This window comes from Mirounga leonina, unplaced genomic scaffold, assembly GCF_011800145.1.
Source record: "Mirounga leonina isolate KUSES-001 unplaced genomic scaffold, KU_Mleo_1.0 Mir_115, whole genome shotgun sequence".
Taxonomy (NCBI): Eukaryota; Metazoa; Chordata; class Mammalia; order Carnivora; family Phocidae; genus Mirounga; species Mirounga leonina.
In genome coordinates this window covers 52,127,411-52,154,957 of record NW_023270268.1, presented here as the reverse complement: position 1 = coordinate 52,154,957, position 27,547 = coordinate 52,127,411, and the positions used below count along the sequence as shown (strand labels likewise).

General features: G+C 38.6%; 1 protein-coding gene across 5 annotated transcripts; it reads right to left on the bottom strand.

The window, feature by feature from the left end:
* MFSD1 (major facilitator superfamily domain containing 1) lies at positions 1-27,547 on the bottom strand. 5 transcript variants are annotated; one of them, XR_004677873.1, is made up of 17 exons: positions 27,284-27,547; positions 23,571-23,623; positions 22,532-22,644; positions 20,339-20,381; positions 19,958-20,025; positions 18,114-18,222; positions 13,188-13,290; positions 11,096-11,194; positions 10,676-10,787; positions 9,513-9,569; positions 9,005-9,161; positions 7,435-7,532; positions 6,203-6,315; positions 4,234-4,281; positions 3,291-3,348; positions 1,932-2,015; positions 1-1,832 (listed from the first exon to the last, which is right to left on the bottom strand). XR_004677873.1 is itself a non-coding variant. In XM_034997964.1 (16 exons), exons 1-16 carry the CDS (start codon positions 27,453-27,455, stop codon positions 1,829-1,831), a joined length of 1,407 nt encoding a protein of 468 aa, XP_034853855.1. In that variant the 5' UTR covers positions 27,456-27,547; the 3' UTR covers positions 1-1,828. The 5 variants fall into 5 exon arrangements, 4 of the variants coding, with proteins under 4 accessions (XP_034853855.1, XP_034853862.1, XP_034853880.1 ...); XM_034997964.1 differs by lacking the exon at positions 1,932-2,015; XM_034997971.1 differs by lacking the exons at positions 1-1,832; positions 1,932-2,015 and having other exon boundaries at positions 3,287-3,348.

Here is a 27,547-nt window from a genome sequence, read left to right as displayed (position 1 = left end):
TTCCATTTTACTCTCCTTTTTATTTATGCATCATTCAAAAAAATACTTATTTTGTGCCTACTTTGTGCTAGGCACTATCCACACAATCATAATTAACGTAATAGACACAGTCCCTGCCCTCATGGAGCTTACAGTCTAAATGAAGAGAAAGACACCCACACCCACACTATCACAAATTCTTCATTATAAGCTGAGGTAAACAAAGAAGAAAAAATACAGGGCTTTTCAAGATCACAAAAATTTTAGAAGAACTTGGTATAGCCTGAAGGTCTGGAAGAGTTTCCACAGGAAGAATGCTTCTGAGCTGGGGCTAAGGTTTTCTGTTGTAAATCAGGCTGTGGAGAATCCTGGATAAAATATTCTAAGCAAAGGGAGCAGCATGGACAAAGCCCCTGAAAAGGCAAGAAACAGGACCCATCTGAAAAAATATAACAAAACAGCTCACTATGGCTGAGGCATGGAGGTGGTGGAAAGAGTAAGGCAGCGGCCGGACCACACAAGCCCTCCAGCAGCAGTAGCAACTGGCTTTCTCCACTCTCACCAACTACTAAAGCCAACATTCAATAATCTGGGCTACAACAGTCACATGGCCGTCAAAGCCGAAAGAACAACTGAATAATGACACAATAAACTGTCAATCAGAAAAATGGATATAAATAAACTTGACCTGAGTAAGGAATGTACTTTCAATCTGGTCCAGAACTTTCAAGCATACAGTGTTATGTCCTGTATTTTGAACAATACAATTAGCTAAATACAACAGTTTAACAGTTGTCTAAAATATCTGCATACTCCTGGAGAGCAAAACATGAAAAAGTCCTTGACTTTAATATGTAATATGCTAAGACTAAGTCAATTAAAAAGTTTTTAAGTTTGTCAAAAGAAATTTTATAATTGTATTTTATTTAATTTGGAAAACATAAATGTTACTTAGGTTCTACTCTGGAGAAAAAGATACTCCACTGACTTTCAAAGGCAAATTTTCTTTATTCCAACTTCAATTTTCTTACAGAAACAGTCTTCCAAATAAATAAGAGTTAAAATCAGTATTTTAATATTCTTTTAAAAATCAAAAGTTTTAGAAGACATCGAGTATTCCTTCTGCAGTGTTTTTATCCATGTAGATATGCAACTATCATAATTTAAAGGACACTTTTTAGTAATTAATTAGACTGTAAGAAAAAAGTGTACAGAAAGTTTGTACTATAAAATTAATCCCTAAGTTATCAAGGTCCTCGGTAATGGAGAGATAAAGAAGCTCAAAAGGGTCACTGCTCGGCAACTTCTCATAACTAAAGATAGCAGAATACAATCTGCTATTTGTGAAAATGAAGAAACTGCATAAAAAATATCTTTCAAATATTCCCTATAAAAACAGGGAATGCCTATTAAAATGCCATTGTTTATTCTGTATAAAATATCCCTTCTACACCTTCAAAAGTTTTTTTGCTTTAAGATTAAAAAAAAAAAAGCCAAAGATATCCTTAAGAAACACCTTCTGAAAATTATCTCAATACAAGATCCAAGTTTTCCATTATTTACTGTCCTTACTGAAATTCACCTGCATATTCGAGAGAAACTTTCTAAACTTCACTGATTAGCCTACTCCAAAGTAGAATTCTTTAGCAATACACAGTACATAAGACACAAGCTAAAATAGTCCTCACAAATATACTCTGAAATAGGTGCTTTTGAAATATAAATATATATTTCCAGACCATTATTTTTCCTGACTAAATTCTAGATTAAAATTAAAAAAAAAAAAAAGTGAGGTTTTCAAACCAATGATGTGTGCAGCCCATTCTCATGACACAGTCATTTAAGCTTCTCATCTGCAAAACACAATGCAATGAATTATCAAAAAGGGAAAAACAGGAGGCCTCATCTGGTTTACAATATAAAAACCATTAGCATTGCAAAGCATGTACTACCACATATTAAAGGTTGCACACTTTGCTGATAATCTCTTAAATCCTCTTGATTATAAAAGTAACATTAAGATCAACATAGAAGATCTGGAAAATATAGAAAAACAAAGGAAAAAGTATGCCTGTAACCTTACCATTCAAATGGAATTGTTAGTATTTGGGGTTTTTCCTTTCAGTATTTCTTCTATTATATACAAGTAAGTAAGTAAAAAATACATGTGCCTGCATACTTTTTCTTGAACAAAATTAGGATATTACATTTGCATTTTAATCTTTTGTCTACTTAACATGTGGCATGGTAAGTACCTCTGACTTGGTGCAGGGAGGAACTATTTCTGACTTTTAAAATCCTCAGACATGATTTTAACAACATATTATATATAGATATATTCAAGTTGTTTCCAATTTTTTGACGTAAGCCTGTCATAAAGATACTTAAAACTTGTAACACTTCTGATTATCTTCTCAAGATGTATTTCTAGAATTACTATGTTAAAAGGAAATTTGAAATGGCCAAGAATCACCTCCCAAAAAATGCTTTGTTCTACAAGATTTTAACCTATACAAAATTCACAAAACTTATAGTTACATGGTATATATTTACAAATAAATTTTTTAAATTGTAAAAAACTGTATATCTAAAAAATCAGAAATCATAACAGGAAATAGAAACACTATTACATTTTAGCATACACTCATGGAAAAAATAAGTTTAACTTAATACCACACTATATACTTAATTTGTTTCAAGTGAGTCAGAGAACACAGAATGTTAGTACCAGGAGAAGATGAAAAATTATCTCAAATAGTTAAGAAAATGAAAAGATCAGAGAATGGAAGGGTAAGCCCAGCACAGAAGCTTAGGACAAAGACCTTTCCTCTAATAAATTACAAATACTACAGGTCTCGCTTTCTCTCAGAAAGCAATTTAAAACCCAATTATTTTCCCCCTTCACTTTAACCCTTGATATACATCCTATTTAAATTTTCTAAACAAGAATTTTGTTATGGTGTTCCAAGATAATCGCTAGCTCTCGAATCTCAAGGAGATTAATTTCTTTTTTTTTTTTTTAAAGATTTTATTTATTCATTTGACAGGGAGAGACACAGCGAGAGAGGAAACACAAGCAGGGGGAACGGGAGAGAGAGAAGCAGGCTTCCCACGGAGCAGGGAGCCCGATGCGGGGCTCGATCCCGGGACGCCGGGACCATGACCTGAGCCGAAAGCAGGCGCTTAATGACTGAGCCACCCAGGCGCCCCAAGAAGATTAATTTCTTAAAAGTCCAAACCTAATACTTTGAAATAAAATGCTAATGTTAGAGATTTGCAAAAGAAGATAACTTTTCTCTTTTAATACTTACTCAGCATGAGAAAGTTTTATTTCTTCCCTTTGTCTTGCAGAATAATTTAGGTTCCCCCCTAAAACACAAATAAGCATAGAACCTTTTCTACACAACTATTAAAAGTAAAATTCACACACACACACACACACACTTGCACTGGTATACCTTAAAGTAACAGAAAAAGCTATGGAAGATGAGAAAGAAATAGTTTATCTCCTGGGACCATCCCAAGGGAAAAAACTGGTTTTTAAGAATCTTTATATGATACAAATACAAATAATCAGTCCTTAATGTGAGCATTTTTTAAGTTTGGACTTATGTACTGCTTTACATCTTATTAACTGGGACACTGTATTAATATTTAATAATAGTGAAAATTAAGAGAAATTAAAGGAAATGACCTAAAATCACTTAAACAGCAGGTATATACATTTTACTAAGTACATAACAACCTTTAGGGGCAAGCTACTTAGAAAAATTAATAAGGCTAACATCAAAATCTTATACAGAAGAAAGAAAAAAGTACAAATACACTAGCAAAAGAAAAAAATCTGTAACACCTCATTCTGTATCAAACACTTTCAACCTTAAAATGCAAACTATAACTATAAATCTGTTTACTTATTTTTTAAAACATGAGACAATAACACAGTAATGGCTTTAGGTTATTATAAAAATGCCATACTTCTTTATGCTAACATAAAAAGAACATCTAAAATTTTATATTACAAAACTTAAGTTGAACTGGCCAGAAAGAACACGACAACAATTTTAATAAATCTGAAGTTCCAAAATACATAATTGTATGTTACATAATGAAATGTGTTTCCATCACTATGGAACTGAATGTCATCATTACACGAACTAAAGCACTGGCCTCTAAAGAAGAATGCAGACAATCCAGGGGCCCCACAAGATGATCCAGAGTGGTTTAAGAAGAAAATGTCTGAATTCTACTTACCTCGGGCACGATTCACCACATAAAGTAAGACCACAGATAAAAGTGACACTGGAAGTGAAAAAAACACAGGGTCCTTAAAAAACATGTACTTCTTCCCAATGATTCCTATGTAATCATAATTACGAAGTAAAACTTAGATAAATCTTTATTGATTGGCATTTAAAAATAAAAACACTACTCACATTATTTTCCAAAAAGCACTAAAAATTATTTACACAGCACTCTTTTTGCATGGGCTACATGAGCCCAGGGATAGCAGGACAGAAACAAAGAAGCTGAGACAGAAGAAGGGGCTGATGCACCCACAGATCATCCCTGCTGCTCTTTACTCTCCCGTTTAAGTGTTAGCCCTCTTGGTACTTCCAAAAACTCCTGCCAGCCCCCTGACTGTTTATCTTTTTACAGAGAACCAAAGAGAAATAATCCTTTGAGGATTTTAAGTCTGAAAACACCATTGTTCATTTTACAAATTAACCCAACATTAGACTATGGTCATCGTGACTCCCAGAAGCCCAGAGCCAGTGAAAAACTCAGAAAGTCAAGGCTTCCTTAACAAGTAAGGCAAACTAAATTTACTTTAAGTTAATATGGCAACAAAAACATTTTTAAATGGCATAGTGTTTGGTTTAAGAACCAAATATATATGGAATTGTGGATTGAAATTAAACCACATGTTGCACCATCAAAAACAAAAACACTTTCATGACCTAGTATTTTGAATCTACATGACCCACTTTTTAAAAACAAATAATATATTTTTAAAATTTGATGTGCTTGCTTCTAAAATTATGAGATAATAAAATGCATTCAGGCATCTCATAACAATTATCTACAAATACCACATTTCAAGTATAAATTGTCTTTTATCCCTGTAAATGTAAATGATTAAATCATCACTGGAGTTTGCCATTTTAAACACAAGTTAAAGCATAAAAGACATGTTATATAAGATTTTTTTTCAGGTGAACACAACTATCTATATGGTGAAGCCTACTGGAGGAAAAATGCTAATTTATTTTTGTAGTTTTCAACAATTTCCTAATACTTCCTATTTTTAACCAGTAAACCATTACAGGTAAACATTAAATAACAGGACCAAGAATAAAAGTAATTTAAAGTTGCCTAATGAATAAACCATGAGCACTCACACCTGAATCATACCAATGTCCACACTTCACATGAGGGACACACTCACCACCCTTTAAAATGGTTTCACTTTGGGTGCCTGGGTGGCTCAGTTGGTTAAGCGACTGCTTTCGGCTCAGGTCATGATCCTGGAGTCCCGGGATCGAGTCCCGCATCGGGCTCCCTGCTCGGCAGGGAATCTGCTTCTCCCTCTGACCCTCCCCCCTCTCATGTACTCTCTCTCATTCTCTCTCTCTCAAATAAATAAATAAAATCTTTAAAAATAAAAAAAAAATAAAATGGTTTCACTTTATAAAGAGGATGTTTTCTAAAAACCATAAATATTTAAAATAGAATATGAAGCAGATTCTACTACTACTTCTATTTTTTTTATTTTTATTTTTTAAAGATTTTATTTATTTATTTGAGAGAGAGAGAGAGAGAGAAACAGCATGAGAGGGGATAGGGTCAGAGGGAGAAGCAGGCTCCCCGCTGAGCCGGGAGCCCAATGTGGGACTCGATCCCAGGACTCCGGGATCATGACCTGAGCCGAAGGCAGTCGCTTAACCAACTGAGCCACCCAGGCGCCCCTCTACTACTACTTTTAAAAATAGGAATCTCCTAAAAAAAATGCCTGTAAATCCTCAGAGAACCAGAAAGCCACCAGGTGGGAAACTCTGATGCACAGACTACGAAATAGTCAAATCTGAGAGATACATCTTAGGGATTTGGTTTAAAAGAGGAAAAAAGGGAACAATAACAACAAACCTAAACCTAAAAGTATAAATGAAAACAGTTTGTTACACATTCCAAAAAACTGAATGTAGCCACATCACATACTTACAAGAAACACAGGCAATGAAGAAAACTTCTAAAAACAAATAGCCCCGAGTATCCAATATCATGCCAGCAATGATGGAAATGATCGCCAACCCAAGATTCTGAATGGACTGCATGCTACAATTCAAGAAATACAAAAACACATTTCAATTTCAGAAGTCTTTTTTTTTTTTTTAAGATTTTATTCATTTATTTGACAGAGAGAGACACAGAGAGAGAGGGAACACAAGCAGGGGGAGTGGGAGAGGGAGAAGCAGGCTTCCTGCCGAGCAGGGAGCCCAATGTGGGCTCGATTCCAGGACCCTGGGATCACGACCTGAGCTGAAGGCAGACGCTTAATGACTGAGTCATCCAGGCGCCCCTCAATTTCTAAAGTCTTCACACAATTATGTAATCATAATTACGAAGTAAAACTTAGATAAATCTTTATTGATTGGCATTTAAAAATAAAAACACTACTCACATTATTTTCAAAAAGCACTAAAAATTATTTACACACCACTCTTTTTGCATGGGCTACATGAGCCCAGGGATAGCAGGACCAGAAACAAAGAAGCTGAGACAGAAGAAGGGGCTGATGCACCCACAGATCATCCCTATTGCTCTTTACTCTCCCGTTTAAGTGTTAGTCCTCTTGGTACTTCCAAAAACTCCTGCCAGCCCCCCTGTTTATCTTTTTACAGTTACTGCTCACAGTAACAATTCACTTTAAATATCAGTATCTATAAACGACATACTATTAGCGTTAAAAGGTGTTTTTAACTAGGGACGACCTGAATAGGTATTTTCATTCCATAACTGTTTCTGCTACTAGATGTTATGCTCAAAGGTAAGGGAGCCTCTCTTATTAAGTGCAATATAAGCTCAACATTTTTCTGTGGAATGAAAGTAAGAGCTAAGTGAATACCAACCATGGGTGCAGTTTCCCCCTTTCGCCCTTCGGGCCAGACACCAGAACCCAACTTCTCACTAAGAAGCCCTCAGATAAACAGGCAGTCAATGGCAAGGTCAGAAATCACTTCTTCAGGGTTAGCTTAACACCAGCTCTCTTCCTGGAGGCTTGGGAGCATTTCTGTCGCCACAATAATATCACAAATAGGTTAACTGATTTTCTGGTGGTTTCCAGGCTCAGAGCTGTCCCAGAAGCCTGAAGATGACTAGATTCAGGAGACCTGGAGTTTTATATGATAATTAAATTGCTAGAGCAGAGAGAGACATGATGGTGTAAACACTTACAAGCCATATGCAGTTCCCAGTTGATGTTCAGGAACCACGAACGCCACCATTGGCCACAATGCACAGGCAAGCAATGAATAGGAGAGTCCCAGCAGACACTGCAGAAAGTGACGCAGAAAAGGGGCAAAGTCTTAACATTAACCAAAAGGGATTTTCCTTTGATGCAGACTAGCCAGAGTGGCGTAATAGCAAATATATGAACATTCATGCAAATTTTATTGCAATTATGCTAAAACTCACGTTTGACACAAAAAAGTCCTGACCTTAACGGTATCCCTCTCGCGACAAAATACACACTGTCTTAACCATTTTATATTATATGCACATGTAACTGACTGGGCCCAGGGTACAATCAAAGACTAAACAAGAAAATAAAGCTATTTTGCAAAAGTTACTACCAATGTTTCAGGCAAGCTAATTTTCCAATATTTATTAACTACAAATTAAGTAATCAAGGCAACATCACGCCAACAATGTGACCTAGGGTCATCAACACCTAACTGGAGGGCAGCGCAAAAACTATCACCTAATGCTGACTTTTTCTTTAGTTAAAAAAGAAACTTTATGATTTAAGTTTAAATAAGATCATCTGCACGTATCATATTGGCAAAGACTGAAATAGGCCCAATGCCCAACATGGCTAGGATACTAAAAACACACATTTGTGTATTATTGGTAAAACTATAAATGGGTAAGAACTTCTTAGAGAAGTTTCACAATGTCTGTTAAGATGTAAAATGTGCAAAGCCTCTGCTATAGCATTTATACTTCCAGGAATCAGTCCTACAGAAATCTCACTAAGTGTAGAACAAACATCTATGCCCAAGATATTCTTTTGGTAATAGGTAAGAAATGCAGCACTTAAGCCTGTGGTCTTTAAAATAACATTCTAGGTGCACTTGGGTGGCTCAGATGGTTAAGTGTCTGCCTTGGGCTAAGGTCATGATCTCCTGGGATCGAGCCCCATGTCAGGCTCCCTGCTCGGCAGGGAGTCTGCTTCTCCCCCTTTCTCTGCCTCTCCCCACTGCTCCTGCTCTCTCTCTCTCTCTCTCTCTGTATCTCTCTGTCTCAAATGAATAAATAAAAAATTCTAAAATAAATAAATAAAAATAAAATGACATTCTAAAGAACAAAAACCTGATGAATTCATTATCACTTTTTAACCTTCTAAGGGTCAAAGACAAAAGAATGCAAAATCATGAATCCTGGGCTGATAGACTTTTTTTTTTTTTTTTGCCACCCATGATGGAAGAATTTTTTAAAGAAGTAGAGGCAAATAAATGGAACTAATAAGCATATGGCTATTATAAGACTACTTTATTTCAAATTCAATTTCAGCAATGAGATTACTGTATTAAATAAGCCAAATACAATTAAAGATACCTTATTCATTAATAATTAACATTTATTTACTTTAAAAATCGTTCTTTTGTAGAAACTGCAATCAAGACATTGTTTTTCCCACTGGCACGAGCTCTGCTATCAGAAGAGCGGAGTGTGGCTCCTGATGTGCACTTTACAGAGTCCTCCCTGAAGCCCTGTGCTCTGCAAGCATCCACAGTGACATTACCATAGCAATCCAAGGGTTCCACAGCGTGAAGGCCAGCATGACATGGGCAGCAAGAGTGGTCACCACAGCACAAAGAACCCAGATGATGTTCTTTCCTGTTTTATCCACCAGGAGCCCAAATATCGGGGACATGGGAGCTGATATAACATATACAACACTGCCCAGAGAATATAAAAGATATTTAATGAAATGTATCACAGCTACCAAAAAAAAAAAAAAAAAATCCAAAAAGTCCCTAAAACCATTAGGCAAAGCAAATCCTAGCTCATTTAATGTAGCATTCTTCTAAAATGGTCATCAGTAAACAGAAATTTAAAGATTAAAGAGTAGTCCAGGTTTCTTCAGTTTTCCATTAATGCAAAGATGGTCTCCCAGGATCAAGCACCAATATAATCTTGGTTTCACACTATGGATGTTAAGTCACACGTCTTTTTTGTCTCAGAACATTGGGTTATAATTAAAGACCCACACTATGCACAAATAAGCACTCAGAGAATTAATGAAATACCTGTTAATAGCACTTGCTGCCTGGGAAGAAAATCCAAATTTTTCTATAAAGAAAACTCTAAAATAAAGAGAGGGAGAGAAAGAAATAAGCACGTTAGAGAGAACTCTGTTTTCAATAATTAAAGGCAAAATAAAACTAAATAAAAATAACTCTTAAATTTAGTCAACTTTTCCTTCTTGATACTGTTTTCCCACCTTATTTAACTGTCACCTTTAAACAACTGGCGCTAAAGCTTTAGGGTTTATGTAAATATTTCACTAAATAAAATACACTGATGTTGATTTTTTTCATTTTATTATTTCTTAAAAGATTTTATTTATTTATTTATTTGAGAGAGAGAGAGGGACACAGAGAGCAAGAGCAGAGGGGAAGGACAGAGGGAATGGGAGAGGCAGACTCCCGCTAAGCATGGAGCCTGATGCAGGGCTCGATGCCAGGACCCTGGGATCATGACCTGAGCTGAAGACAGAAGCTTAACTGACTGAGCCACCCAAGTACCCTGATTTTTTCCATTTTAAATAAACAGCAAACAGTACGCATAACTTTTCAGAAAACCAAATGAATTACTACATGACGTTAAGAGTGCTTCTTTTCCTTGGGACTGGGTAAGTTCTTTGCAAGATAATGCCTAGAGTTCATTTCAAATTACTGTAAACAGTCTGAATTTAAAGGTTCTGATAACAAAGACACACCCCTATAAACACACTCACACACTTCAAGCAGCTGTCAGTGGAAAGGGAGAGGTTAGTGATAACACAAAAAAGAATTTGATTTTGAACCCTAGCATAATTATAGTCCTAGCAAATGGAAATGTGCCCAGGCAAAATGAGCCAAAGCAGTTTCCATTCTCAAGAATAGGCTTCCAAACGAAAGAATAAAGAGGAATTAAAAAAGAATACTAATCCAATTCAAAGCATTAAAATAAATCCATATTATGAATAAAAAACTGTTAGGTATTTCATCAAAAAAATAATGAAAGTATTAAGCCAAATACTAAACCTTAAGCTAAGAAAATCAGTTATATACCAGGATGTAAAATAATTCCTGTGAAAATATAAATTATAACCAGAAAAGCAAGATTTATAGCTAAAAAAATTACATTTGTGTGATTAAATTCTCATTATAATTTAGTCAAGAAAAATGGGATGCACGAGAATACTCACTTCCCGAGTCCGATAAAAGGGAACACTGCCACATAGTAACAGACGCAGATGATAAATATCAGCCACAGGGGTAAGGAAAAGTCCTTTACATCAGTTAACTTAATAACTTCACCTTGAAAAGAAAGGGAAGAAGCGATCAGCATAATTTTGCATACCTAGGTCAAGATTATTTTTCTTTTATCATGTGATTAAACTTTGCATTCAGTGTACAAAGTACTTTTCTCAATAAATTACTGGAACATAGCTTCTGGGAAAACTTAAAATTTAGACAAGTAGAAACAGACTGGAAAATAAAAGATAAAAAAACATGTATTAAGCCTCACTGGGCTTACAACACTACATTAAGAACTTATATCATTGAAATTACCTTCAAAGGTCTGCAATTTCCCAAAGCCCCACTTTATTTGAATTTAGACCTACCTGTTTTTCCTTGTGCTTTATGAAGGATTCTCTCTGCTCTCTGATCCAAGTAAGCGAGAACCAAGGCACAGATTAGTGAAAGAATACATGTTATACCCCCTATAATAAAAAAGAGAGAGAGAGATTTTTTTTTTAAGATTTTATTTATTTATTTGAGAGAGAGAGAGCACATGAGAGGGGGGAGGGTCAGAGGGAGAAGCAGACTCCCTGCCGAGCAGGGAGCCCAATGCGGGCCTCGATTCTGGGACTCCAGGATCATGGACCTGAGCCGAAGGCAGTCGCTTAACCAACTGAGCCACCCAGGTGCCCGAGAGAGAGATTTTTAAAAGAGAACGACTGAAGGTTCCCAAGAGGCAGTACCTTACACTAACAGCAGAAAACTTAGCAAATGAAATGGTTGGCATCTAGACACATTTAAGAAAATCCTACAATTACTAAATCAGGACAGAAGGAAAGAAACAGCATGTGATAAGTACTCAACAAACAACAGTCACTCTTACTATACTATTTCCCAGTAGAAGGTTGGAGACTAGAGGGAAAAGACTAGAACATACTAGTCTAGTCTTGTAATGCAAATACAGACTTTAAGAAAGTGGATGACCCGCTAGCAAATCTGTACTAATTTCTTAACTAAGTCTAAGCACTGATTATTGACAGATGCTAGAGGGAAAAAAATTATAAAAGCGAAGTCTGATTCTGTGATCATCAAATCTTCCTCTTGATTCCTTCCCGAAGTCTGTAACCCTTGCTCCTACCCTTTAGCAGCCCAAAGAGCCCCACCCTCCCACAGCACAGCCCAGCCAGGCTCTCCTTCCTTTGTGTAATCAGCATTACTCACTAATGCTGATCTCGTATCATTAAAGCAAATCAGGATAAAGAGTAAATAAAGTTTACACTTCTCAAGATTTTTAAAAGAAGCTCAGTAAAAACATGAATCTTTAATTTCATAATGTGGCCTAGCTGAAAATTGCTAAAATAAAAGTCAGCAGATGTGGGTTCTACTTCTGCCACAAGCTGAATGATGTTGAACACAGAACTTAACCTCTCAGGGCTTCAACTTCTCCATCTGTAAAATTAGAGGCTTTGACTTGATGGCACAGATCTTTTCTGGTGCTAAAATTCTTTAAAATTCCCAAATTCTCCATTGTGGAGAGGACTGGAAGGAATACTGAAGAGCATCTAAGAGTAAGAAAAAGAGGTTTTAAATAAGGCAAGGGATTTGAGAGGTCAGGGAGGAAAGGAGAAAGCTCTAGATACAGGTTACCTGTTCAAGATTTCTTCTCCACTGCCCCCTACCAAACTATACCAAGGAATTATAAGGAATAAAAGATGGCACAGAATGTTCAACTCACCATCCCACAGGTCTTTGTAGGGCTCTGCAAGTGGTCCTTTTACCCACTATGGGGGCTCAGTTACAAAAATCCACTGCTCAGAGAAAAGCACAGGTGGGAACTCCAGAAGGCCTCATATGTTTCTCAGTGATCCACCCAGCAACCAGCACAACCAAGTCTTACCTAACAGAACTTAGGGCCAGAAGGGACCTATATACTTTTAGTCAAACACCTGAAATTTTACAGAAAACTAAGACACAGAGGTTAACTTCCTTATCCGAGATGACAGAACTAGTTAGAGCCAGGACTAGAACCCAGACTCCTGACTCCCAACTTAGTGGATTTCCTACAACATCATATCACCTCTAACTTCTGTAACATCTTAGCTCCATAGGTATACTAATTGAATTTGATCAAAAGGAAATAATTATCCCTCTGCTATAAACTAGTAACACCTTACATGTATAAAGTCTCGGTTTTCAGAATTTTCAAACACAATCTCTTATTTGCTTATCATGACAACGCTGAAGTAGACAAGGTGGGACAAAATCCTCCATTTTAAGGAAATGGAAATAGTAACACAAACCGGGTAAAAGATTCACTATTTCTAGTTAGCTTGTCCAAGAACTTGTGAACTGTTCAGGCAAAACTATAACCAAAGTGGTCTAACCCTGATTCCAGTGTTCCTTCCTCTCTGCCACAATACTTCCTATGACATGCTTTCAGAAGATACAAAACAAGGGACATCAGGATCCACTAACCAATCATAAGTGTGACCCCAAGGGTTGTGTGACCAGCAGAACCCAACGAAGCTTCAACCTTAGAATACAGCCATCCCATGAGATTCATGTTTACCGTACTTCCCTGAAAGAGAAGGAAAAAACATTTCATTTATATATACTCTGCCTTATTCAATAAAGGATGTGAGGTGGCTAGTAGAAACAGGTATAACAGGATCCAGATTAAACAAGAGATACATTTTTTTAAAAAACACTCTCGGAAAAAACTAACAAACTAAGATAAAGCCACAGATAAGATTACTGCACCCACACACACACAAAAATCCTAATTTATAGAAAATGCTAGTATTGAAAACAGCACAGTACATTTAGAACTTTCTAGCAACAAAAGCAAAAACAAAACGAGTGACAAAATTCACAGCATACCTAAGAATAAAATAAACTTTCACTCAGAAAAAGCACAGCCTTTGCTTATACTTACATCTTAAAAAAAAATTCATCCTATCCATAAGAAGACAATAAAAGTTACAGAAGATAATATCCTCATTCACTTATTCATTCAGCAATTATTGAGCCCTCATTGAACCAGTCGCTGTTCTAGGTACTGGGAATATAACAAAGAACAAAACAGAAAAATCTCCAGCTTTCATAAAGCCTACATTTCAATGGAGTAGAAGAAAAGAAGAAATATTAAATTGTGGTAAGTACTTTTAAAAATAAGAAAAAAAAAAGCAGGGAAGGAGAACATAAAGGGGTGGAGGTCTCACTGAGATTGTGCCTTTGAGTGAAAACATGAAGGAGGCTAGCCACGAGGTGATCTGGGGGAAGGACAGAGCCCTGAGGCAGAAGGAACAGCTGGTGCCCAGGCCCTGAGAGTGCATACGGCGGCGTGCTCAAGGAACAGCAGGGACGGCAGAGTCTGGAACGGTGTAAAGGAAGAAGCCAGAACATGAGATGCGACCCCTGGAGAGGAAATGGCGGGGAAGCAGGCTACAGGTAATAATATGGACTTCTGGCTTTTATTCTTTGTGAGATGGGAAGCGAAGAAGCATATGGAAGTGGCAGGACTCCATACATTTTAACAGATTTGCTCTCGCTGCTATATTCAAAAGAGACTGTAAGCGGGGATAAAGGCAGAAGCGAGGACATGCATGAGGGGGCTACTGCAAAAATCCAGAACAGAGATGATGGGTCTTGGATGAAAGTGGCTAGCAGGGGGCATGGTGAGAAGTGGTCATATTTTTTAATTTATTTATTTGACAGAGAAAGAGAGAGAGCACAAGCAGGGGGAGCAGCAGGCAGAGGGAAAGGGAGAAGCAGGCTCCCCACTGAGCAGGGAGCCTGATGCAGGGCTCGATCCCAGGACCCCGGGATCATGACCTGAGCCGAAGGCCGATGGCCAACGACTGAGCCACCCAGGCACCCCTAGAATATGGATATATTTTGATGATAAAGGTAACAGGACTTGAAATGGAAAACACATGTTGTGGCGGGGGGAGGAGTAATTTAAGATGACACCTAAGGTTTTGCCTGAGCAAATGGAAGAAAAGAGTTGCCTATAACTGAGGATGAGAAAACTATAGCATAAGCTGGTTTGGGGGGCCATAGGTAGAAAATCAAGAGCTGGCTTTTGGCCATGTCAGGTCTGATGTGCCTACTAGACATCCAAGTGGAAATGTCAAGTAGGAAGCTGCATTATAGGGATGTGGAATTCAGGAGAAAGACCTGGACAAGTGATACAAATTCAGGAGCAAAGATATACTATTTAAAACTTCAAAACTAGATAAGATCACCAAGGAGGTAAGTGTCAAAAGAAAAGAGAAGATGTTCAATAACCATGCTCTAGGACACCCCCACATTTACAAGTTCAAAAGACTGAGATGGAACTAGCAAAATAGGCCAAAGGAGTAAACAGAAGGGCAAGAGGGAAACTTCTATAAGACTGTAGTGTCCTGGAACCCAAGAGAAGTAATCAAGGTAGGGGGAATGTCAACTGTGCTAAATACTATTACTGACAGGTCAGACACTAAAGACTGACAAATGAACACGTCCTCAACAATATTCTCACAGCAAACATAAGAGCACATTTCACACAGCTATTTCTTACAAAATGTTAACCTATGGCTTTACTCAAATGAGCAATAAGGTATAAATGGAGACCTACTGATAACTTTCCTCACTATCATTGAAAATAAAAGCTTCTCAAAGACAGGGATGTTGCCTTAAAAATCCTTTAATTCTAAAATGCCTAACATGACATGACTTAGCAAGTCCTCAATAAATATTCATTGAAATAATGAGTTTAAAAGTAACAAATTACAAATGACAATCAAAAGGGTGCTGGACTTCCAATCCCCAGGAAGATATAAATAATAAGTGAGAAGTCCACTGCCTAAAGGTGTAATGGTAACAGGTCAACTGTCCAAAATAGACAAACTCACAGCTCAGGCTACAGAAAAATCATGTAGAGGTAAAGCCAGAATCTCTGTTGACCATTCTGAATATGCACAGGGACAAGGAAAGTGCAAAAACACTGAAACTCCATCTACCCCAGCAGCTCTGTAATGGAATCCTTTGGTCTCATGTGTCTTACAAAGACCCTAAGCACAGAAATCAGGTCAAGGCTGAGCCGCCCTGGCTGAAGAAGAGGTGGCTGCTTGAGGTCCAGCTCACTCTACCTCCTCCTCAGGTCCTCCCATCACCCCAGTAACCTCCACCCTGCATCCTCGAAGCTGCTGAGATTCCTTTCTAAAAACTTAGGGCTTTCAAGGGCTTTCAGAACGCAGCTCAATGGATTAGAGCTAATTTGTGACCACACAGAAAAGAATCCACCAGTAGCTACAATGACGTCAACAAGATTACATCTTATTTCCTTCTTCGGTAAGTTATTAGACAATGAGACCCACAAACTGCCACAGACATATCTTGATTTGCACAAGATACATAATGAGGTACTCAGAATACCCTTGTGGATAAAATTTAGACAATATGCAAAACCATATTAGCTAAGAATTACAAATTAAAGTCATATTTAAGTGTTTCCAATCAAAAATTATTTTTTAAGCAATAATAGTCTCTACTATCAAAGCTATAATAAAAATGATCCTTTCATATCCCACAGATGGGGATGTAAACATCGCTGAGAGGATAATATGAGACTACTGTCGTAAGAAACCCTAACAAATCCTCTTGACTCAATTCCATTCCTGGCGATCTAGCTTCAGGAAACAATCAGAGATGCAGACAAGTTTTATAGTGTCACACAATAGCGCTATCTATAATGGTTGAAAAATTAGAAAGAACCTACGTGTATAAAAATCACAAAAGTGTCATATAGATTACAATTATACATTATATATTTTATATAATGAAATATTACTTTAAAAACTTTTTGTACTGGATTTCTTCTTCCCTAAGAATATGTTACAAGCATTTTCAGGCCATTAACTAGTCTTTGGAACCTTGATTTTCAATGGCAAGGATTTTTTTTAAAAAAACCTCTATTCGGGGGGCGCCTGGGTGGCTCAGTCATTAAGCGTCTGCCTTCAGCTCAGGTCACGATCTCAAGGTCCTGGGATCGAGCCCCGCATCGGGCTCCCTGCTCCACTGGAAGCCTGTTTCTCCCTCTCCCACTCCCCCTGCTTGTGTTCCCTCTCTCACTGCCTCTCTCTGTCAAATAAATAAATAAAATCTTTAAAAAAAAAAAACCTCTATTCGGGGTGCCTGGGTGGCTCAGTTGTTAAGCATCTGCCTTTGGCTCAGGTCATGATCCCAGGGCCCTGGGATCGAGCCCCATATCGGGCTCCCTGCTCAGCGGGAAGCCTGCTTCTCCCTCTGCCATTCCCCCTGCTTGTGTTCCCTCTCTCGCTGTCTCTCTCTCTGTCAAAATAAATAAATAAAATATTTTTAAAAATAAATAAATAGGGGCGCCTGGGTGGCTCAGATGGTTAAGCGTCTGCCTTCGGCTCAGGTCATGATCCCAGGGTCCTGGGATCGAGCCCCGCATCGAGCTCCCTGCTTGGCAGGGAGCCTGCTTCTCCCTCTCCCTCTACTGTTCCCCCTGCTTGTGCTCTCTCACTCTCTGTATCAAATAAATTAAAAAAATCTTTAAAAAATAAATAAATAAATAAATAGTAAAAAAATAAAAAACCTCTATTCATAGTTTATGAGGAAAAAAAATCTAACAGGGTTTGGGATGGCCAAACACCTCACAGGTTGCATTAATAAAAGTATAATGTTGTTACCCTGAGTACCCTCTATCAGACCAAACCTGAAATACCACAAACACTTCCAGGTTCCAAATGCTGGGAAAAAGTACTGAGCACCTGCAGTAAGCCCAGAAAGGTGGGAGCACACTGACCAGGGAACTGAAACCCATGTCGTATGGCTTAGACAACCACAGGAAATGAGCATGTCTGATGAAGAACTTAAAAGCTGTCTTGATAAGCAAAGTGCTGGCACATGAAAGAGGAAACAAATGTTAACTCCCACAAGTGGGAGCAATGAGAAAAAGCTACTTGTGGAGGCAGATTTCATCTCTATGTGAGGCTGCACTTCATAAAGCTAGCTGAAGTACAGGAGCTGTCCTATCACACGCACGGTGAGCTTCCGATCACTAGAAATGTGCAAGCAGAGTCTGGAAGGCTTTCATACCAGGGATGGGCAAAGAAATCAGATGAAAAAGCCTGTAAGATCCCTCCCAATGCTCAGATTCTTTGAACTAATGAATGCTCAATTAGTCTTTTTAGACTGTTTCCTAACTGAAATAAGGTTAAAAATGCCTTAAAGTAATAAGGTAAATGATATACTATGGTCAACAGATATACATAAAAAATCAATACCTAATACAGCAAACAAAAACACACTTCATCCCATTATTTTTAAGAGATAATTACAAGATTAAATCTCTTACTTCCTGTTTGGCTTCATTAGGTTTGTCATACTTACAATTCTAGCCATGCTAAGTTGGAGTCCAAATACCAAGTTTAATTCTTTGCCTTTAAACCAACTCACAGCATATGTATTCTGGGCAACTGCTAAGGACTCCCCACCAATCCTAAAAATGAGAAAAAGAAGAAAAATTACTGCTTTTACAGAAATACCACAGTTAAAAATTTGACACCCCTCCTATCAAAAGGTGGGATCTATGTCCCACCCCCCGACTCTAGGTGGGATTGAGACTGCTTCAATCAATGTAATCTTGTGGAAGTGGTGCTGTGTAATCAAAGCTGAAATCTGCCTTTTCACTCAAACATTCACACTTGAAGCCTTGAGCCATCTTGTAAGAAGTCCAACTACCCTCAGTACACCATGCTAGGAGAAAGCCAAGCCACACAGAGAGGCCACATTTAGGCACTCCATCCAGCAGCGCTAGTCTTCAAGTTGTCCCAACCCCAGAACGAGACCTATGAGTCAACAAGCTCTCAGATGATTTCCGCACCCAACCTTCCATGAATCTTTTGAGTTGAGGCTCCAGACATCTGGTGCACAGACAAGCCATCCATGCTGTACCCTTTTCAGATTCCTGACCCAAAAACTCCACAAGCACACTGTAACAGCTGCATGACACTGCTAAGTTTTGGGGATTGTGGTAAATAACCATGACCTATAATAAAAGGAATCTGGGTTAAATCACCACCTATGCTATATAAAATGTTCATGTGGGAAGAATGGTTCATACTTTGTGGAAACACAAAATTCACATTTTTCAGCCCAATACCTTTCATATTCCACATTTTCCTACTTCCTGGATTTTAACTTTCATTCTGTAAGTTCTACATATTGACCATTCCTCCTCTGGCCTTCAGTCAGGAGATTCTCCTCCATATCCTAACACTGAGCCCTCCTCACTCTGTCCTAATCCAAAAATACTCCCCTTCTACTAATCCAAACCCTATACTGATGTCAAGACCATTTCTGGTCTTTTCTGACCACCCCTCCAACCCTGGATCCCTTTCATATTGTTATATACATTTTGTTTCCTTCTCTCTCACTTAGAGCATTTTTTAGGGTGTATCATATATGTCTACATGTCCCTAGTACTTATAAAAAAGCTTAAATAAGTTATGTCATCTGCATTTCTCAGGGCAGGAAGCCCAAGGCTGGACTCAGAATGGACTTACTGAACAGACACTGAAATTCATGAAGAATCATCAGTCTATTGGTATTTTGCTCATTCAAGCCTCTTTAATTTTTTTTTTTTTTTTTAAGGTTTTACTTATTTGTGAGAGAGAATGAGAGACAGAGAGCATGAGAGGGAGGAGGGTCAGAGGGAGAAGCAGACTCCCTGCTGAGCAGGGAGCCCAATGTGGGACTCGATCCCGGGACTCCAGGATCATGACCTGAGCGGAAGGCAGTCGCTTAACCAACTGAGCCACCCAGGCGCCCTCATTCAAGCCTCTTTAACAGGGTTCAAAAGGACCTGTACATTATCCACTAAGTAATAGCAAAATGTCCATAAATCACCAACCTAGAAATGGTTGGTCTACACTTTTCTAAATGAGGTTTAAATCAACCTTCAGTACAACAACAACAACAAAAAACACCCAGGAAAAATATTTTTGGAGAACTACTTAATATTCAAACCCCAAATGGAGTTAACTATGACCACTCAAAATTGTTGCTTACTTTAAAGGAAAAGTAAGACAATAAACAGTCTTGTGTATATAGCTAGATTTCAAGGATTTGAGGTTAATTCTCCAGAAGAGACAGCAATATATTTTTGTGAATCTTTAATAAATTGATAGGTAAACAATAATATACTAGGATGAATGAAATTATGTATAACTTACCCAAACACAAACCTTCCAAATTCCATCAGCCAAAAAGCATTAAATATTCCACCCAAAGCAAAAATCACCTACAATGTAGAATATAAATGTAGAATCAATGAAAAAGTAAACTTAAAAAGTATTCAAGAGAAATAAGTAACTTACAAGGAATCATAACTTCTATAATAGTTTTAACATTCCTTCTTAGTAAATCTGTGAAATTTAAATATTAATGTTCATCTATCTCAAGGCTTAAAATGGACTATACATTATGCTACCTGGGCATTTGTGGACCCTGCTTAATTAAGTCAGGCATTCAATAAACACATTTTTGCTGGTGGAATCAGACAAGAATTCAAAAGTCGCTGTTACATAATCAATGAATGTTTTGGACTTTCTTACCTGTCCAATGCAAACAAAGCAGCTAAAAATAATGGTGCCCCATCTGTGAGAGACAGAGAGAGAGAGAGAATGAATTAAGACTATGTCACCAAATCCTTCAGTAATTCTTTAGTCTTCTTTGACCCCTAGACCTCAGTCTTTGACCCCTAGACTTCGGTCTTTGACCCCTAGACCTCGGTCTTTGACCCCTATATATTCCCTCCAAGGAAAGAAAAATGAAGTGCCAGTGTGCCTCTAAAGGCAGCAGCTTTCCCAGGCTAAACGTTAATCTGTAGAAGTCCTCACTTCTGAGGGGATTCCAGAGGCTTCAGTAATGGCATATTTTAGCTTAAACCATTATCATCTCTTAAACAAACAAAACTTGTTAAATAATCTTCAAGAAGTTCCCAGGGTTCCCACTCAAAAACTGACATTCTTGGGACGCCTGGGTGGCTCAGTCAGTTAAGCGTCCAACTCTTGGTTTCAGCTCATCATGATCTCAGTGTGGTGAGACGGAGACTGACATCAGGCTTCGAGCTCGGTGGGGAGTCTGCTGGAGGTGCTCTCTCTCTCCTTCTGCCCCTCCCCCGCATGCGCATGGACACTCTATAAAATTACTATTAAGAGTTTAGAATTTATTCCAAGATTAAATAATTTTAAGTGGTTATAATTCCCGATAACTAAAAACTTTTTATTTTATTGATTTTGGGGTGTTTTTTTTTTTTACTATAGTTGATACAGTGTTATAATACTTTCAAGTACACAACATAGTTATTTGACAAGTTTATACGCTATGCTATGTTCACCACAAGTGTAGCTGCCATCTGTCATCATACAACACTATTACAATTTCATTACCTATATTCCCTGTGCTGCGCCTTGTATTCCCGTGAGTCATTCATTCCATAACTGGAAGCCTATATTTCCCACTCCCCTTCAACCATTTTGCCCATCCCCATATCCCCTTTCCTCTAGCAACCATCAGTTTATTCTGTATATTTATAGGTCAGATTCTGTTTTTTGCTTATTCTTTTGTTTTGTTTTTAGATTCCACATATGAGTGAAATCATATTGTATTTGTCTTTGTCTGGACTTATTTCACTTAGCATAATAACTATTTTTAAAAAGACAAATATCAACCAAGTTATCTGCCTACTCACACATTCTATACTTCAAATATCTGATTAATGTTTCCCCAGAGTAATAAAACGCCAGTATTAAGAGTCCTTAAAGATTCTATGAGTAAACCATACTTCTGAAACTCAAATCCCTCTCAAGATCCTTATGAAATGGCCATCCCTCATTCTACTGAAATGTTCTCTAGCAACTAGAAAACTTCCTGTGGTCCCAAGGCAAATCATGGCCCCTCATCAAACTGACCAAGCAAAGTCTTCACCATACTAAGTAGAATCTTCCCCACTGAAGTTTCAAGCTAATTCCATCCCTTCAGACCAAGCAAAATAAATTTAATTCCTCTTTTATACTTAACCCTTCAAAATTTTTAAGTCCCCGAGTCTAAACACTTTCAGTTTCTTCAATCCTTTTCCATCAGACATGGCTGGAAGATGCTTCATCATTTTTCCCTCTGCCTTCTGAAAATATTCCCAGACTGCATCCCTCTTTAAGTCTCCACTAACAATACATACACGACCATAAGGATAAAAAATGACAAAGCTTATAATGTTATTCGTCCCTCAGCATCTCACAGAAGTGGCCACAAAAAGTTCAATGCCCAAGGGTAGAAAGAGAAAATCTCACTGGGGCTGAGAGAGATAAATACTATATATGTGCCAAATACTATACATCTATCTCTTTCAATCCTTGTAAGGCAAGAATTATTACCATACTTTACCAACAAAGAAACTAAAGCTCAGGAAGCTAGGAACAGCTCAGAATAGGATGTTCAGTAAGTGGCAGCAATGGGATTCAGACCCTGGTTTGCCTGATCCCAAGTGAGGACATTATTTACACTTTTAGATAACTGAGTTACCATATTGCATGAATAGCATTTACTAGTCCCAACCTTAACTGAAATACCAACCAAGTTTCAAAAGCCAATTCCAGGAATATATAAAAACCATAAAAAAAAAAACCTAATGTAGATTATTACAGTCAATACAGAGTTTTATTCAGTTCTTTATAGAAATACCTTAATCTGGTTCTGTGCTTTCCTAATAATATTTTACCCATAGGTGAGATGTTTTTCAAGCTTACCGTATTCCAAATACTCGGTCTATCAAAAAGCCACCAAAAAAACACAAAACTACATTGGGCCAAGAATACCAGGCATACAGCAGCATGAATTTCGTCGTATTCACCTGCATATCCTATATGGGAGGAAAATAAAACTATTTTTTTCCAAACAGTTAAGTTTAGCAACAAATCAAAACGTTCTTTTTGTGTAGGACAGGAGTTTCTTAATCATTTGTGGTCACTAAATGCTTTGAGAATTTCATGACAGCTATGGCCCCTGCCCCAGAAAAATGGTCACACCTGGGATCCCTGGGAACTTCCTGGGTCCACATGCCTTTCAGAGGCTTCATGGAGTCCAGGATCAATTAGAGCCCCCATTACTGGAACCATCTCCCTCTGCACCTACCTGTATCTTCTACATTCTTATTCCCATTATACCATGTGCATTGGTGTTCCCCCCACATGGCAAAAGATAATCTTAGCCCATCCCTACGTCCCCCCCCACTAAATCCTACCTTCTTTCCCTTTCATTCTAGAATGTGAAGGGCCAATCTGTTTCTTCCTGTCCAAAGGTAAAAACCTTAAAAAGCAAAAACTATCTAAATACACAAGAAACTATAAATATCAAATGTATTTTTACAAAACCAGACTAAAAATACTGACATGGAGAATCCTCAGCAGTCAGCATTCACATTTAAAAAATAGAAGAACAATAAAAAAGACATATTTAAAAAAGCAAAAAGCTATCCTACAGAATCATTTGTCATTCAGATGATGACACAACTGGAAAGTGAATTGCAAACAAAAATTTGCTAATACTTTTTGGTAATTCTGTGGAAATAGCAATTATTTAAAGTGTAAAACACTAGTCACAAGTGCTATAAATGAATTCTTTGTGGTCACTCATTCCAACTCAAGAACACTCCTTACTACATATAGATTTTACTACAGATGTTAAAATGGATTCAATGGACAATATTTCAGACTAAGCAATCTGAGACCTGATGATGCCTCCCTCAACAGCTATCCCTACTCCAGAGAAAGTAAAAAATCAACTTACCCTTTTAACCTGAGTCTGAAGGGCAGCAGGATTATCATAGCAAAAATAGCTGCCTAGGATAAGGAAGAGCAAACATTTTATAAGTGATAATACTGCCCATAAGAAGTTTCAGGTTACAAATATTATTCAATTGGTGATTTTCAATGTTTATAGGAGGCGCTCCAGGACTGACACCCATGGACCACCTCCCTTCCACTAATATTTTCTAAGTTGTAGCCAAATAATGCAGAGAAAACATGCCAAATGATTTACAAATTACTTTTGTGCATATACAGCAAATACTGGGAACCTAGATTAAGAATAAACATTGTTAAAATGTCTATCCTGCCCAGAGCAATTTACACTTTCAATGCAATCCCTATTAAAATACCATTGGCATTTTTCAAATAGCTGGAACGAACAATCCGAAAATCTGTATGAAACCAGAAAAGACCCCAACCACCAAGGGAATGATGAAAAAGAAAAACAAAGCTGGGGGCATCACATTGTCTGATTTCAAGCTATATTACAAAGCTGTGATCACCAAGACAGCATGGTATTGGCACAAAAACAGACACAAAGACCAATGGAACAGAATAGAGACTCCAGAAATGCACCCTCAAGTCTATGGTCAACTAATCTTTCACAAATCAGGAAAAAATATCCAATGGAAAAAAGACAGTCTCTTCAATAAATGGTGCTGAGAAAATTGGACAGCTACATATAGAAGAATGAAACTGGACCATTCCCTTACACCATACACAAAGATAAACTCAAAATGGATGAAAAACCTCAATGTGAGACAGGAATCCATCAAAATCCTAGAGGAGAACATAGGCAGTAACCTCTTCGACCTCAGCCACAGCAACTTCTTTCAAGACACGTCTCCAAAGGCAAGAGAAACAAAAGCAAAAATGAACTTTTGGGACTTCATCAAGATAAAAAGCTTCTGCACAGCAAAAGAAACAGTAAACAAAACTAAGAGGCAGCCCACAGAATGGGAGAAGATATTTGCAAATGACATTACAGATAAAGGGCTGATACCCAAAATCTATAAAGAACTTTTCAAACTCAACACTCAAAAAACAAATAAGCCAGTCAAAAATGGGCAGAAGACATGCAAATGGCTAACAGACATATGAAAAAATGCTCAACATCATTAGCCATCATGGAAATACAAATCAAAACCACAATGAGATACCACCTTACACCAATCAGAATGGAAACAACAAATGTTGGCAAGGATGTGGAGAAAGGGCAACCCTCTTACACTACTGGTGGGAATGCAAGCTGGTACAGCCACTCTGGAAAACAGTATGGAGGTTCCTCAAGATGTTAAAAATAGAGCTACCCGATGATCCAGCAATTGCACTACTAGGTATTTACCCCAAAGATACAGATGTAGTGAGAAGAAGGGCCACATGCACCCCAATGTTCATAGCAGCAAAGTCCACAATAGCCAAACTGTGGAAGGAGCTGAGATGTCTTCAACAGATGAATGGATAAAGAAGATGTGGTACATTTATACAATGGCATATTATTCAGCCATCAGAAAGGATGAATACCCACCATTTGCATCGACATGGGTAGAACTGGAGGGGATTATGTTAAGTGAAGTCAGTCAAGCAGAGAAAGACAATTATCATATGGTTTCACTCACATGTGGAACATAAGATATAACACGGAGGACCATTGGGGAAGGGAGGGAAATCTGAAGGGGGAGAAATGAGAGAGGGAGACGAACCATGAGAGACTATGGACCCCAGGAAACAAACTGAGGGTTTCAGAGGGGAGCGCAGTGGGGGGTGAGGGTAACAGGGTGATGGGTATTAAGGAGGGCACATGTTGTGATGTGCACTGGGTGTTATACATAACTAATGAATCACTGAACACTACATCAAACACTAATGATGTACTATACAGTGGCTAACTGAACATAATAAAAATTAAATAAAGAAGTTAATCAACAACTAATTGTCATTTCACTTTCATTATGCTTCATAGGTCTTTTTTTTTTTTTTTTTAGCATTTTCATGCAGCTATATTTTCCTTATTTGAAGCTACCAAAACACACACACACTAAAGATTTCACAAACATCCCCAGCAGTTTCCTAATAACGTAACCTGAGGTCACCACTTACCATGAGAGCACAGGAACAGAGTTTAACTACTCTGAATGAATATTTGAAACAATAATCTAGCTCTACAAACAGAATACCCAAGATCAAATACTGTAGTGAATACAGCATCAGGACTGAAAAAACAGTTCTAAAAGATTAAAACATGATGATAATGTCTGTTGGGGGTAAGAAAGAAATGTAGAGAGGTTTGACATTCATGCACTCATATTTTTTTTAAGATTTTATTTATTTGACAGAGAGAGACAATGAGAGAGGGAACACAAACAAGGCGAGTGTGAGAGGGTGAAGCAGGCTTCCCGATGAGCAGGGAGCCCAATGCGGAGCTCCATCCCAGGACCCCGGGATCATGACCTGAGCCGAAGGCAGATGCTTAACTGACTGAGCCACCCAGGCGCCCCATGCACTGACATTTAAAGTAATTTAACTGACAGGGACGCCTATCAGTTATATTTATGCCATGCATAAAGCTATTGGATAGGCATCATCTTTCCACAAAGTGTGGGGGAAGGAGTGAACAAAGAGTTGCAAAGAAACTAAGCCCAAAGCATCCTTCATGCCTGTTTACATATTCCAGCAGCAGCATAAAGTTATCCACCATAATGTTCCTAAACTTGTTGATTACACAGGTTCTAGCGAGCGCCCTGAAAAACACATTGTGACCTCCATACCATACCAAACTGACATTAAAATGCTGCTGAATACATCAGTTGCAGGAATACAAGCAGATGTTTTAGAAATTACCTCAAGAAACTATTTCATGCTTGCGGAGTCATCAGATTTCGTAACAAACCAAATACCGCCAAGACTACCACGAGTCCAGTATGGTTACTTCACTAGTGGCAGAGCGGAAGAGTAAGAGAACACATCTACTCACTGAAGCTATCAGCAAGACACATTGATGTATTTACCCAAAGACGATGAGAAACATAAGAGACTGCTAACGTATTAGTCATTCAAGGCGGGGGGGGGGGGGGGGAGATAGTGCTTAGAGGTGGGTAGTTCAATCTTTCTGAATTCCTTCTTAACAATATATCGACAGGAGCTTTAAGAAATAGGAATTCCGGGGCGCCTGGGTGGCTCAGTCGGTTAAGCGACTGCCTTCAGCTCAGGTCATGATCCTGGAGCACGGGATCGAGTCCCGCATCGGGCTCCCTGCTCGGCGGGGAGTCTGCTTCTCCCTCTGACCCTCCCCCCTCTCATGTGCTTGCTCTCTCTCATTCTCTCTCTATCAAATAAAAAAAAAAAGAAAAAAAAAAAAAGAAATAGGAATTCCTTTACCTCTATGGCCCCAGGGGGCGAGCTGCTAGCCTCCGGGACTTCTTGGAGGGCAAAAGAGAGGGACAAAACTCGCCCAGCTCAGTCCCCTGACCTCCACCTCCAAGACGCCGACGGGCTAGCAACGTCCACAGGCTTCAATGGAGTCCCGAAAGGGGGGAAAAAAAGGAAGCTCAGGAGCTTAAATCAGAAGCTGCACGGAGGCCGCGGGGCAGCTCTGAGCTCAGTGCGGATCTCGGAGATCCCAGAGAAAATCAGAAATTTCTGGATTATCAGCCCCACCCTACCCCACCCCACCCCATCAGGCCAGATGCTCACCGAAGCCCAGGAAGCACATCAGCAAAAGCACCAGAAGCCGGTGCGCCAGGCGACTAGGGTCGCAAAGGGCCGGCAGCGCTCCGGGCACAGCCGAGACGGCAGGGGCACCTCTGCCAGCCTCATCGGGGCCGCCTTCCAGCAGTGCCCGCGCTTCCTCGTCTTCCTCTTCCATTGGGTCGGGGGAAGACCGTGACGCGAGAATGTTGACTTGGAGAGAAAAGCGTGTTGCCGGAGCCCGGGGAAGAATGTGCTCACGTGGCCGCT

What these genes read in the sequence shown, in the direction of transcription:
- MFSD1 (XM_034997964.1), bottom strand. Translation starts at nt 27,455, where the DNA reads ATGGAAGAGGAAGACGAGGAAGCGCGGGCACTGCTGGAAGGCGGCCCC. An exon ending in GACCGAGTATTTGGAATACG is followed by an intron (nt 20,382 to 22,531) that starts GTAAGCTTGAAA and finishes TGTCTCTCACAG; the next exon opens with ATGGGGCACCATTATTTTTA. An exon ending in CCTTTTATCGGACTCGGGAA is followed by an intron (nt 9,570 to 10,675) that starts GTGAGTATTCTC and finishes TCTTTATTTTAG; the next exon opens with AGTTTTCTTTATAGAAAAAT.